At 43.5% G+C, this 15,048-nt stretch overlaps 1 protein-coding gene across 2 annotated transcripts in view; it reads left to right on the top strand.

The window, feature by feature from the left end:
• Positions 1 to 15,048, top strand: part of SEMA5B (semaphorin 5B) — a 583,078-nt gene that overhangs the window by 503,777 nt on the left and 64,253 nt on the right. For both annotated transcript variants that reach the window (XM_088460747.1, XM_088460748.1), the window contains one exon: positions 9,633 to 9,776. In XM_088460747.1, coding sequence (XP_088316873.1) covers positions 9,633 to 9,776 — 144 coding nt within the window. The remainder of the gene's footprint in view (positions 1 to 9,632; positions 9,777 to 15,048) is intronic.

Below are 15,048 nucleotides of genomic sequence, written 5' to 3'. Positions count from 1 at the left end.
ATTTTTAAGTCCATTTTGAGTGCCTTCTTCCTAAATGATATATATATATAATATTACATAATTTATATAACTAAAATTGTCTTTCTATAGCTCCACCCCCAATAGCTGTAAAAATCCACTGTAGCAGGGAAAACTCTGTGTTTGCTAGTTCATTTCATTCAATCATTTGTTAAATGATTTCTTGGGAATTTATGAAGAACTTAGAAGGTAAAGAAATGAAGCTGAAAGAGATTATATATCACTTAGTGGGGGTGGGAGGTGTTGGGTTTAAATGTTTTGCTTATTGTGTTAAATTTATGGTAATTCAGTTTTTCAACACTATCAGCTGCTTAATGCACCAGTCTGACACCCCACCCCATATCTGTTACCACTGTATTAATAAGGTTAAGTTATCTTACATTTAGGTCTTTCAGGAATGATTAAAGATTTAAAAAATATCTCAACTTCAAATTCTAGTTTCTTTAAATTAAATAGTTACTGTCAGTTTATGGATACTTATTAGAGAGCAGGGGCAGAACTATGGGAGACAATGGAGGCACCTGCATTAAAGGTGCACCTCATCCATTGCCCACAATATATGGACTGTAAATATGTACCTGGAGTGTACCGTCATGGCCGTCCAATACATGGCACCTGTTCCCGGGCACCTGAGAAGCTACCATAACCATATACTAGTGGAGGGCTCTGTGTCAGACCATCAGCTGCCGCTTTAGTCTATCTATAGTCTGTCCCCGCTCATTGATGTCGCTGCTCCTCAGCAGCTTCTCATGCCAGTGTGAATCTGGCGCCCCCCCCTCACCCACAACTCCCCGTCCCACTCCTCCCTGGTGGCAGCTCTAGCCGCAGGGCCTGTGTGGCAGGCCTGAGCATAAGCGCGGCTGCAGATCTTCCAGGAGCTGGATGTCAACAAGGATACACCAGACGGAGCTTTTGGGTAAGAGGGCCTGGGGCACCAGCGACTAAGTCTGGGGGCAGATCTTTGGTGGAGAAACATCCCGGCATGTGAAGCAGTCGGCAGTAGACTGGGCATTTTGTGATTTGTAGTTCCACCACAGTATCAGTCTTACAGTATCTTGACTCAAACTCACTCATCAAAGCCCCCACAGGTGGTTTTCCCCTCCATCTGGGGTATCAGAAGGGCTCCCCACCCCAAATCAGATGGCTTTCGCGTCCATCAGGAGGACTCTGAGCCTCATGTTAATTGCACTATACAGGTTGTACTTGCCTACTTTTAAAAAAACATTTCAGGGAGATTGTCAAAGCAGCACCTATGAGCGCGTGTTAAAGTGGACGTGTACTGCTACATCTGAGAGTTGTGTCATAAAATTTACTTACATCCAAATGTAAATGAGCCCCAAAACAGCTTAGTTTGCGGCCTAGGATCGGCCGTTACCTCAGCGCCGGCTTCCCCTGACCTCCCAAGTGGTCAGATGCCAGGCACGGTGGCGGGTGATGCGCTGAGGATTATACCTGGGGTCTGCTAGGACAACCATGTGCTCGCTCTGTGATGTTTCTGCGGTTACAGTCATGGACGCAGCCATGACAGTCTATATCCTGATTAGCCCTTTACCCAATGGTAGCATTGGTTACAGTCAGCTGACACTATCCTCCAATGGACTGCCACCTTAGGGTATTTAACCGGGCTCTGGACAACTGGAAGTTACTGGTAACATTGTTACTTCCAGTGAAGACTTGCTGTTGCAGCGTTCCAGGTCCCAAGCTACATTGCTTCTAGTGACTTGTTCCTAGTGTTTATCCACAGTGTATTTACTCATACGTCTACCGATTACAATTCTCCTAGAGTCAGTTCTGCGCCTGAAGTCACAGTGTGTGTACTTAGTACGTTATCCAACTACTATCTCATCATACCATTCTCCTGTGCAAGTTCTGCATCTGAAGCCACAGTGTGTGTACTTAGTACATCATCCAAGTACCATCTCATCATACCATTCTCCTGTGTCAGTACTGCATCTGAAGCCACAGTGTGTGTACTTAGTACATCATCCAAGTACCATCTCATCATACCATTCTCCTGTGCCAGTTCTGCGCCTGAAGTCACAGTGTGTGTACTTAGTACCTCATCAAAAGTTTAATTTCATCATACCATTCTCCTGTGCCAATTCTGCATCTGAAGCCGCAGCATATGTACTTAGTACGTCATCCAGGTACAATCTCCTAGTGCCATTTTCCTGTGTCAGCCTTGCGTCTGGATCAACAGAGTGTGTACTCAATACATTACCCCAGTACAAACTTCCAGTATCTTTTTCCTTTGCTTTCCCTGTGATAGTGTTCTTCCATTTGCCACTTCTGCCGGATTCCTGACCAAAGGGCCATGACCTGCTTGCTGGGTGCAGCTTAAGCCCAAATCCCGCTTGGAGGGGTCACTGGTGAACACCTCCCAGTAAGTTAGACTCCGCGCCTTTGGTCAGGTCTAGCCAAAATCCGGTCCTAGTGGATGAGGAAGTCATTTATCCAGGCCCCTCGCCTCCTGTTCCTTTCCCAACATGGACCCACGTCTTCCAATACCTCGGCAGAGGATCAGCATAGCCTGAGCGTGACAGTAAGATCTACTTGTTGATGAAAACACATTGATACTTTTCAGAAATGCATGTAGCCATAGGTATCATTGTGCCAACCAATGCAGGGAAATGATACTAATGATCCCATTTGAATGTATATATCTCATATACAGTCAGGTCCATAAATATTGGGACATTGACAGAATTTTCATATTTTGGCCTCTATTCACCACAAGAATGGCTTTGAAATGAAACAAACAAGATGTGATTTAATTGCAGACTTTCAGATTTAATTTGAAGGTAATTACATCCAAATCAGGTGAACGGTGTAGGAATTACAATGGTTTCTATATGTGCCTCCCACTTTTTAAGGGGCCAAAAGTAATGGGACAAACTAAACAATCCTAAATCTAACTTTCACTTTTTAATACTTTGTTGCAAATCCTTTGCAGACAATTACAGCCTGAAGTCTGGAACGCATAGACATCACCAGACACTGGGTTTCATCCCTGGTGATGCTCTGCCAGGCCTCTACTGCAAATGTCTTCAGTTCCTGCTTGTTCTTGGGGCATTTTCCCTTCAGTTTTGTCTTCATCAAGTGAAATGCATGCTCAATCGGATTCAGGTCAGGGGATTGACTTGGCCATTGCATAACATTCCACTTTTTAGCCTTACAAAACTCTTTGGTTGCTTTTGCAGTATGCTTCGGGTCATTGTCCATCTGCACTGTGAAGCGCTTTCCAATGAGTTCTGAAGCATTTGACTGAATATGAGCATATAATATTGCCCGAAACACTTCAGAATTCATTCTGCTGCTTTTGTCAGCAGTCACATCATCAATAAATACAAGGGAACCAGTTCCATTGGCAGCCATACATGCCCACGCCATGACACTACCACCACCATGCTTCACTGATGAGGTGGTATGTTTTGGATCATAAGCAGTTCCTTTCCTTCTCTTCTCTTCCCATCACTCTGGTACAAGTTGATCTTTGTCTCATCTGTCAATAGGATGTTGTTCCAGAACTGTAATGGCTTTTTTAGATGTTGTTTGGCAAACTCTAATCTGGTCTTCCTGTTTTTGTGGCTCACCAATGGTTTGCATCTTGTGGTGAACCCTCTATATTCACTCTTGTGAAGTCTTCTCTTCATTGTTGACTTTGACACATATACATCTACCTACCTCCTGGAGACTGTTCTTGATTTGGCCAACTGTTGTGAAGGGGTTTTTCTTCACCAGGGAAATAATTCTTTTGTCAGCCACCACAGTTGTTTTCCGTGGTCTTCCGGTTCTTTTGGTGTTGCTGAGCTCTCCGGTGCGTTCTTTCTTTTTAAGAATGTTCCAAACAGTTGATTTGGCCACACCTAATGTTTTTGCTATCTCTCTGATGGGTTTGTTTTGATTTTTCAGCCTAATGATGGCTTGCTTCACTGATAGTGACAGCTCTTTGGATCTCATATTGAGAGTTGACAGCAACTGATTCCAATTGCAAATGTCACACCTACAATCAATTCCAGACTTTTTACCTGCTTAATTGATAATGAAATAATGAGGGAATAGCCCACACCTGTCCATGAAATTAACCTCAAATTAAATCTGAAAGTCTGCAGTTAAAGCACATCTTGTTTGTCTCATTTCAAAACCATTGTGGTGGTGAATAGAGGCCAAAATCTGAAAATTCTGTCAATGTCCCAATATTTATGGACCTGACTGTATATATAGATCCGTACTGGTGTTTGCACACGCAATAAAAAAAAAATCAGAGTGGTGCTCTTAAAGGATCCATGCAAACAAAGCCACATTTAAAGAATTTATAAGAAAGGCACTCACCAGGTAATGAAAAAATAAAAAACACAGATTTATTTTTAGACTTACATAGTCGTAATCATAAAAGTAAATGTTTCAGTCCTCTATGGAACCGTCATCAGGACCAAGACTTACCACACACTGATACCCCTAGTGCAGTGGACATCTTAAATAGCTAACAATGTGCACAGTAGCCCACCCACCAATTAACCAGACTCCTACACAGAACAGGAAGTAGATGAAAAACCTGATTAGAAATAACACTAGAGCCTCTGGTTTACAATCGACAAGTAGTCTGTTCGCTATACAGACTATTTGTTGATTGTAAACCAGAAGCTTACTTGTTCACATCAAATGCCTTGGTCCTGATGATGGTCCCATAGAGGACTGAAACGTCGACTTTTATGATTACGACCATGTAAGTCTACAAATAAATCTGTGTTTTGAATTTTCTCATTACTACCTGGTGAGTGCCTTTCTTACAAATATATATATATATATATATATATTCCATAGACAAAATAAAACTTACGGTTTCACATGTCCCATTAAGGCTTCTTAGACATGATCTGAAATTTCACAAAACCTACTAAATTTGTGCCACTCAAACTAATAAAAGCAATGAAATTCCGATCATTAAGGTTGATGCCAGGGTGTGATGGCATACCATATCTGTATTGCGCAAAGAATATGTTCATTAAGGTGTCAGCCTTAATGATCGGAATTTCATTGCTTTTTTTAGTTTGAGTGGCACAAATCCAGTAGGTTTTGTGAAATTTCAGATCATGTCTGAGAAGCCTTAATGGGACATGTGAAACCGTAAGGATTTTTGTCTATGGAATTTCATTGCTTTTTTTTCATTTATTAACCATCAGGGGTTTAACAAGCAAATCGGGCCAACTGCAGGGCAGAAGGACAACAAATAGGTACACTAGCAGGGGTGGAGGAGTGGACAGCACACAGGAGGTGTTTTGGGGGTGCAGAGGGAGAGACGGCTGTGTATGGGGCAGTGGCAGCAGCAGGGATGTGGAGCAGTGGCAGCAACAGGGCCGTGCACAGAAGCACCAGCGGGTGACAGAGGGACTCACTGGTGCTGGGCATGCACCTGAGAAAATCAAATCAATAAGACACAGATGCATGGACGTATCAGTGAGATCCATCCATGCATCTGTTAAAAAATGAATGTGTAATATAAAAAAAAAATGGCGTCTCCCCACATCATAACCAGCATCGGGCTTTGGAGAGTACTGGTTGTGCTAAATACAAGGGACAAACAACGTAGGGTTCCCCCGTATTAAGCACAACCAGCACCAGGCTTTTCAGAACCAGTCCTGGTCGCCAAATGACGTAGGGTTCCCCCGTATTCAAATGACGTAGGGGTCCCCCGTATTCAGCACAACCAGCACGCCTCTGAGACTGTCCTGGTTCTGGAAATACAGGGGAAAAAATGCATAGGGTTCCCCTGTATTTACCAGAACCAGCACCAGACTTTTTCTAGCGGGGGGCTAATGCCACAGCCAGGGGAGCTCTTTCACCGGGCCCCCCCGGCCAAAGCATCAGCCTTCACGGCTAGTCAGCCCGGCACCCCCGTTGGGTGCCGGATTTATAGTGTAGTGTGATGTATATGAAAGTATAAATATTGTCTTTTGCAGTAGGACTACAGGTCCCAGCAGGCCTCCCCCGCATACTGGTACTTGGAGAACCACAAGTACCAGCAAGCAGCTGATTAAGGGCCTGCTGGTACCTATAGTACCCCTGTAATAGAAAATTTAAATAAAACCAAGACACTGTTTGTTTTAGTATTTTATTTTCCTGCACATGCACTGCACATGGTTGCTATGGGCAACATCTCCACTTCTAAGACCCTGCATTTTAATAAATATATCCCCCAAGTATTTCTTACGTACACACAGGACTATTTTTCAGCAGGAACTTAGTTTCTGATCCTCTAATTAACTATGGTGTAATGTCCTGGGCCAAAATATATTTTCCATAACATAAGAGTTATTTTTAAGTCCATTTTGAGTGCCTTCTTCCTAAATGATATATATATATAATATTACATAATTTATATAACTAAAATTGTCTTTCTATAGCTCCACCCCCAATAGCTGTAAAAATCCACTGTAGCAGGGAAAGCTCTGTGTTTGCTAGTTCATTTCATTCAATCATTTGTTAAATTATTATTATTATTATTATTATTACCAGTTATTTATATAGCGCACACATATTCCGCAGCGCTTTACAGAGAATATCTTACCATTCACATCAGTCCCTGCCCCAGTGGAGCTTACACTCTATACTCCCTATCACATGCGCACACACATACACACTAGGGTTAACTTTGTGTTGGGAGCCAATTAACCTACCAGTATATTTTTGGAGTGTGGGAGGAAACCGGAGTACCCGGAGGAAACCCACGCAAGCACAGGGAGAATATACAAACTCCGCACAGGTATGGCCGTGGTGGGAATCGAACCCACGACCTCAGTGAAATGATTTCTTGGGAATTTATGAAGAACTTAGAAGGTAAAGAAATGAAGCTGAAAGAGATTATATATCACTTAGTGGGGGTGGGAGGTGTTGGGTTTAAATGTTTTGCTTATTGTGTTAAATTTATGGTAATTCAGTCTTTCAACACTATCAGCTGCTTAATGCACCAGTCTGACACCCCACCCCATATCTGTTACCACTGTATTAATATGGTTAAGTTATCTTACATTTAGATAAAACCAAGACACTGTTTGTTTTAATATTTTATTTTCCTGCACATGCACTTGGGGGGCGGCAGCCTTTAAGCTCTTTTTCATGGATGCCGCTTCCCCCTGGACTTCCACGGCGTATTCACCTGGATGGCGGCGGCCTTTAAGCTGTTTTGCATGGCCACCGCCCATCCAGGACTTCCCCAACGTCTTCTGCCTTCGGCAGGTCTTCTCTGCTGCCACCCGGCTGATGGACTGTTGTGCCATCATGCCATGTCCTCACACTGGCTTATCTAAGCCAGCCAAGGGGGTGGCGGGGCAATGACGTTGCAAGCCGTGCTTGGCTCACAGTGGCCATCTTTAAATTTAAAAAATGGTGCTGAGGCGCCATTTTTTAAATGGGCATCGCGGTTCTCACCATTGAAGTCACTGGTGAGGACCTCTATTTGGTTGAGAGGCGGAAGGCTTGCCTCTCTCAGCCAATGAGCGCTCAGCGGTGGGATTTCACTATGGAAACCCTGCCGCTGAGCGCTCATTGGCTGAGAGAGGCGAGCCTTCCGCCTCTCAGCCAATGAGCAGTTCTCACCATTGACTTCAATGGTGAGAACCGTGATGCCATTTCAAAAATGGCGCCTCAGCGCCATTTTTTAAATTTGAAGATGGCCGCCGTGAGCCAATCACAGCTTGCATCGTTCCTTAGAGGCCAGTAGTAATGTTCGTTGGTCGTGTCTTTCGTTTTTTATGTTTTGCCAAGCCCGGGGATTGCCTACTTTGGACCGAAGAGGACCGATCCACGCATAGGAGAAGGTGAGTATGTTTTTTTTTTTTTCAGGTACCCTATGGATTATCTATAGGAGAAGAGGACCGATGGGCTTCACGGATACATAGGTGAGTATGTGTACATGTGTGTGTGTGTGCATGTATGTTTAATAAACTTTTACTTTGTACGGTGTGTGTGTCCTGTGTTTATTGTAATATTTATTTTGCTGTAGAACTATGGGTACCAGCGGGCCTTTAATGCTCACATGCTGGTACTTGTGGTTTTCCAAGTACCAGCATGCGGGGGAGGGGATGCTTGCTGGGACGTGTAACTCCACAGCAAAAGACAATATTTAACTTTTTACACCATATTACACCATATTACACTATCAACCCCAGGGGTGCCAGGGATATCCCCAGGCTATCAGCCTAGGCCTGGGGTGCCCTGGAGAGGGGGACCCATTTAATGGGGGGGTCCCAGCCCCCCAGGGATCCCCGGCCAGGGCTGACTAGCGGTCAGGGTTGATGCCTCGGCTGGGGGGCCCGGTGATAGGGATCCCCTGGCTGTCGCATCGGCCCCCCGCTAGAAAAAGTCTGGTGCTGGTTCTGTAAAATTTAGGGGAACTCTACAAATTTTTTCCTCTGTTTTTCCGGAACCAGGACTGGCTCAGAGCCCAGTGGTGGTTGTGCTGAATACAGGAGACCTCTATGTCGCTTGTGCCCTCTATTTTGGCAACAGGATTGGTTCTGATTAGCCTGGTGCTGGTTGTGCTTAATACGGGGGACCCCTACGTCATTTGTCCTCCGTATTTTGCACAACCAGCACTGGGTCACTAAAAGCCCGGTGCTTGTTGCTCTTTTGGGGGTATGACTTTTTTTTCACGAGCCTGCATCTGCCACTGATGCCGGTTACCTCCACGTCTTACTGCCCGCCGCTTGCCCCACCTAGGTAAATAGGCCTAATAGAAACAAAGGGATGTAGTCAGGAAGCCGGCGGTCGAAATGCCGACCACCGGCTTCCTGACGGTGATAGGCGTCTAAATACCGACGCCTATCATTATCCCCACACCGAAATCCCGATGCCCGGCATACCGAACGTAGGTTCCGATTCCGATTTTTCACAGCCTAATTGAATACCCCCCTATGACGGGCTGCCAGGTGGAAGCTTTTCTGTTATAAAGGGATTTTTTGCATAATGTTGAATTTTCTTTTTCATTTTGATTTAGTTTTTTCCTTTCAAAATTAAAATGTGTTACAGGGATATAAATATGTAATTGTATATACTAAGTCTTGTTATATTCTCCTGTTCGTTCAGCAACATCTTCTCAAAGCTAAATCTCACAGTGGCTCTAAGGGTCCACCCTACAAAGTCACACACTGACGGTGTACATATTTTAGCTCAGGTCACATTTACTGAATGACACGGCTCACATAAGTATATGAATTCTTTCCATTTCATGGCGGTCTCCGTAACCACTGTCCTACCACTCTTCACCTTGGATATATGAGCGCAGTTGCTAGGATAGAAAATCTAAGTCTGAAAGATCCCCCCTCCCATATGAAAAAATCGAACATCTTCAAAGAGACGGAAAGATTTCCAGTTTTACCAAATAATTCATTGAATGATAAAACTTTAATTGAGCCTGTTGTATTTTCATTGTTTTTTGGTGTCTCCTGGGCAGGAACATGGATCCAGCTAAGTTTTACTGACTTGTTGGGAAACTTTGAGACTTTTTACAATTGAGTGTAACTGGGAATTGCTGTTTAACCAAAGGTGTTACATGAACTTTAATCTTTTCAATACAAGGTATTGACAATTTTCTTATGCTTTTCTATTATCTGTAGGAATGGTGGGTGGACGCCTTGGTCATCCTGGGCACAATGCAGTACATCCTGTGGGATTGGATTCCAAGTGCGGCAAAGAACGTGCAGTAACCCAGCTCCGCGCTTCGGTGGGAGAGTGTGCGTAGGGCAGAGCAGAGAGGAACGGTGAGAACCCCTTATGGAAACAGCTCCCTATCTGAGGACACCAACTCATGGTCTATGGTGGCAGTAGAAGGTTAATCTGCACTGTAGCTTGGGTTGTCAGTACATTCAAAATAATTGTCACTCTGCTACTCGCCAGTTGTTTGGGCTGTCTGTTTGGTAATTAGTTACTCAGCTTATTAGACCCTGAACTTTAGCATAATGAGGTAAAAACTGCTCCTTAAATATCTATTCCCAGACAGTATTATTATTAATAATCACTTTAGTCTTTCTAATTCCCGAGCTATTGTCAGGTCAGAATTTACAAATGGAGGAGGGTTCAGGTGAAGAAACGATGTGACCCGACATCATACAGTAGTGAACAGGCTCCTCTCTCACACTATGATTGTGTGTTCCATGCCGCCAATGCATGTGATCTGTGATTCTGCCCCACATGCATTTGTTAGTATGTAGGTTTTGAACTAAGGCAGTTTTGGAAGTAAAAAGGAATAAACTTGCTGGACGGTTGTCACTGTGGCACAATAAATATATGAACGTATGTGTAACTAGGACACAATAATGCCACTTGCATCAGGTTTACCTGGGAAATCGCAGTGACTGTAGCAATTACACCATTTCCAGTGTCATGTAATATATATAAATATAATATGCTAATGTCACGTATTACAGGCTGATCTTGGCTCTGAGTCTACTACATCTGTTAATTAACACAATTAATTTCCTCTGGTGTAGCTTCTGGTTTCTTAATTTGAAATTTGCATGGTGTTTAACCCTGGGCTGATGTCTGAGCCAGTCTGACCTTTTACTGGATTCCAGATGGAAACCAGCGAGGGCACCACTTCATCAATATTCTTTTAATTGGACTAATTCACTGCTCTCTTCCATTCTCTCCTCTGCCCTTTCTCATTATAAGTTCTCTGCTCTGAAATATACTAATGTATAATGGCCATATATTTCCTGCTCGGAGGCCCATTTGTTTGTGTGCTGATTTTTTTGTAAAGAGAACCATTGTTAAAGTGATCATTTACTTATTAGAGACTCATCAATAACATAAGTATACAGTGTTGCAAAGTTACGCCCAACGTAATATACATCCAATAAAAATAGATTTATCATTCTTTCTCCAAACAACCTTTGTGAATGTAAAATTTAGGGATAGGAAGATACAAATGAAGAAGTTATGCTAACACACTAAGGTGAAAATAGAAAGAAGGGAAAAGAATAAGCATATATCTAATCACACTACACCTTCTGGGGGCCTGATTCAGCAAGGATCGCAAGTGCTATGACTCACACAGACGGTCGATTCTCGAGAAATGCGCATGCATCGCAGTGTGTACGCAGACGCATTGCAGAGCGATTGACAGGAAGTACCGTGCGGGAGTGGTGACAAGGGAGTGGTCGGGCGAACACATGCGTGCCAGTGCGTTGGGACGGTATTGCAGGGGCGTGCATAAATGATCCACTGCAATACCATACGCAGTCTGAGGTCTCATAGCGTACGCTGAAGTCAAATTCCTGAGTGAGGTCTGACCTGTCTAAACTGTCCGTATGGGTCCGATTTTACCGATTGTTTCGCTATGTTGCCCAAGTGTACAGAGTGTACAAGTGTAAGGGGATGTTGGCGTCCTTATGTTAGGCTGAGATCGCATTGCGAATACAAACATTTACATATTATTGCTGATATTAGCAACTGCATTGCGTGCATGTAAGCAGAATAGCGATCCATGCTGAATCAGGCCCTGAGTGTGCTCCAATAAAACTGGATAAAATGAATTGAGGTCATTTATTTCCCCACCTGCATTTCAGTGGCTGAGGTAGACTGTGTACTGTGCCAGTTTGCGTAGAATAAAAATTGTAAAAAACTTTAAGTATGCCCAGAACTCAAGTCACTGGCACATACGCCCATGCAGTATTTCATTAATGTAACATGTCTGTTTAGTGGTGGGATGGGCAGAATAACACAAAGGCCATGTAATCGGAATTGAGAATAGATGCAGACCGTTATAGGTATCACATGAGGGCTGGTGCAAATACAGTAGGACGATGAAGGCCACCAGCAGTAGCAAACCATTTGTGATTGGCCAATTGCAAATGCACCACAGACGCTAATAGGTGCTTTCTTCACTACTCAGACATATATCTTTCTTTTTTGTACACAAAATGGAGAGTTGTATCCAATGTATTATAGAGGTTTTTAAGTATTATTGAAGCCTAATAGCGAATGTGTATTTCGCAAGCAAAACAAATGGTGATTTATGCCGGAAGTAAATTTGTCGAATATGTCACCAGTGCAGACATGTAACTTGCATTAGTTACCACTTTGGAATAATATGCAATAGCGGCTTTACAGTGAATGTATTTTATAACTGCGATTTGGAGTGCAATTGTATTGAGAGTCAGCATCAGCCCCTTAATCTGTAGCATACCTTAGACCAACGATCCCCAGAGATAATATTTGTATAGTTGCCAATGTCCAAATGATGAGAACTGTGTGCTGCGCCTCACAGGCCCTGATTAGTGGAAAGGCCACGCAGCCCCATTGGCATAAGGAGGCAGACAGGCGGTGGCAGAAATCAGTGTTCACTACATTCTTTTTTTCAGTTGTATGTTATGCATGGTGCTCCCATAGTTACATGTAAATGTTATAAACATTTTATAATGGGATAATTAGGGATTATCTTTTCTGTGGAGGTTGAGAAAATACATTAGTATAGAGCAGCCAACGTGTTCTAGGTATCGGGGAATGGGGAGAGATATAGTGTATAAGATGCAATCAATCATTATTTACAGACATCAAGTAAAGACATGAAGTAAGGACACAGGGCCTGATTCAGCAAGGATTGCAAGTATGAATTCGCTTGCAGTTGGCCGATGTTGCGTCTCTGCGCATGCGTGTGCGTCTCTATGTGCGTGCGCGAACCAGTCATTGCGTTCAAGTAAGGGATCACAAGGCATACACAGTTAACACGGAGAGACCTCCGATGTTGATTGACAGGAAGTGCCGTTTGTGGGTGGTGGCGGGGGGTGTTCGTGCGAATGCAGGCGTGGCTGTGCGTTTGGACGGAGTTACAGGGGCGTACATAATTAAGATTGTGCGGCGGCATACGCAGTCGTGCATCTCGATGTACACAGGAAGCTGCCATAATCCTGCGGCCGGTCAGGGCTACCACAGTTTTGTATATGGGTTCGATGGTTCTCGATGTTACCGATGTTTTTGCAAGCCTGCGTACTGATCAAGAATAGAGTAAAGGGAGGTGGGCTGGCTTTATGTAGTGCTGGGCGTCTGCATCTTGTGTTGCGATTGCCCTGCGTATTCTCGCAGCAGCCATGTACGTGCAATCTCTTTATTTGCCATCCTTGCTGAATCAGGCCCACAATCAGAAGGTTGAGATATTGGACCAAGTGTAATAGCATCCAAGTTTTTAGTGCGGGACAAACTCGGACCTTCTCGCACATTTGGAAGGTCCAAGTTTTACCCTAAACTTGCAAATGTAATAGGCTGCCAGTTAGAGTGTCACAGTTTGACTCACATGCAAGTACATGCAAATTAAATTGGCAGTAAACTTGCACCTTGTAATGCGACTTTCATTACAAGGTGCAAGTTATACAGAAGCCTTCACAGATCAATGAGATATGTGAAGGCTTCTGTGTTAAAAAAAAAAAAAAAAATTAGTAAAATGTAAAAAAAAAAGAAAAAAAATTTAACTACATGGGACCCCCCCTAGAAGCACAACCAGCACCGGGCTTTTCTGAGCTGATCCTGGTTGTGACAATACAGAAGGGATGGGAAAGTAGGGGTCCAACCAGCACCAGGTTTAGTGAGCCAGTCCTGGTTCCGGAAATACGGCGGACAAAATGAGTAGGGGTCCACCATATTTTCCACAACTAGCACTGGACTCTTTCTAGCGGGGATGTAATACCACAGCCATGGGATCCTTTTACCGTGTCCCCCGGCCAAAGCATTATCACCTGACCGCTAGAGGTGGGGACCCCCCATTAAGGTGGATCCCCCTCTCCAGGGCACCCCATGCCTGTGCTGATAGCCCGGGGCTATCCCCAGGACCCCTGGGCAGTCAGTGCCGTGTTTATTGTGTAAAAAAATAGATGAGATATTGTCTTTTACAGTAGAACTAGAGCTCCCAGCAAGCCTCCCCTGCATGCTGGTCCTTTAAGAACCATAAGTACCAGCATGCGGGGCATTAGTTAGGGCCAGTTGGTATCTCTAGTTCACCTGCAAAAGAAATATTAAAATAAACACAGGACATGGAAGGTTTTATTATTTTATTTTACATGCACTCACACTCACCTACAATCCCTATAGCCATTCACGTCCTCTTGTCCATGTAGCACCTGTAAAAAAAAAAAATCCACACTCACCTATTCCTAGTGAAGATCATGTCCTCTTCAGTCCAAATAGGCATCCAAGGGGTTAAAAAAAACCCGGACACCCGAACCAAGGCGACATGTGGAAGCGTTAGCACATACACTTCCTCTGCGCGAATGAGCGGGACCTGGATGATTCCTGTCATTAGAGGAGCCAGCAGCCAATCAGCGTGCGCCTCCATAGGAGCTGCCTGCTGATTGACTATGAGCGGACAGGCTGTCTGTCAAACTTTCTCCCACAGACTTCAGTGGTGGGAAAGCACCATTGAAGTCTATGATGGGAACCACTACATTGTATCCTATGATGGGAACCGTAAGTTTAATAGGGGGCTCAGAAAAGCCTGGTGCTGGTTGAGCTTTTAGGGGGACCCCATGTTGTAGTTTTATTTTTTTAGCATTCTAGTATTTTATTTTTAGTGCAAATTGTATTTATTGTAGAAAAATCAATAGAATAACAATACAATTACATACATACAATACAGTATCCGGGTCGTTGCCGGTAAAGACAATATAGCAGAAATACGACACTGGAAAATGTCAGAACTCAATCACAAAAAATTGCCAGTAGCATCATAAAATATCACAACATAAGATCCATTTATATATAAAGAAAAAGAGAAAAGAAACACACAAAAAAGACAAAACACAGGCAGACAAGGACATAACTAGACAACAAGGTAAGAGGAGGGAGGAATGGAAGGGAATAGGTATAGTAAATCAGGATGAAAAATAGCAGTCGCCTCAAGTTACATAATATAGTCACAGATTTATCAGTACTTAATGGGAAGAAATTAAGAGAAATGTAATGAAAAGTATAGCTGTTAATGAATGTCTGAACCCAGTACAAGTGCACAAGAATTATCCCTATATGTTATTAATTATTAATTGA

This window comes from Taudactylus pleione, unplaced genomic scaffold, assembly GCF_031769625.1.
Source record: "Taudactylus pleione unplaced genomic scaffold, aTauple2 ptg000977l, whole genome shotgun sequence".
Classification (NCBI taxonomy): domain Eukaryota; kingdom Metazoa; phylum Chordata; class Amphibia; order Anura; family Myobatrachidae; genus Taudactylus; species Taudactylus pleione.
The sequence above is the reverse complement of the archived record's forward strand: the minus strand, read 5'-3'. Positions and strand labels throughout refer to the sequence as shown.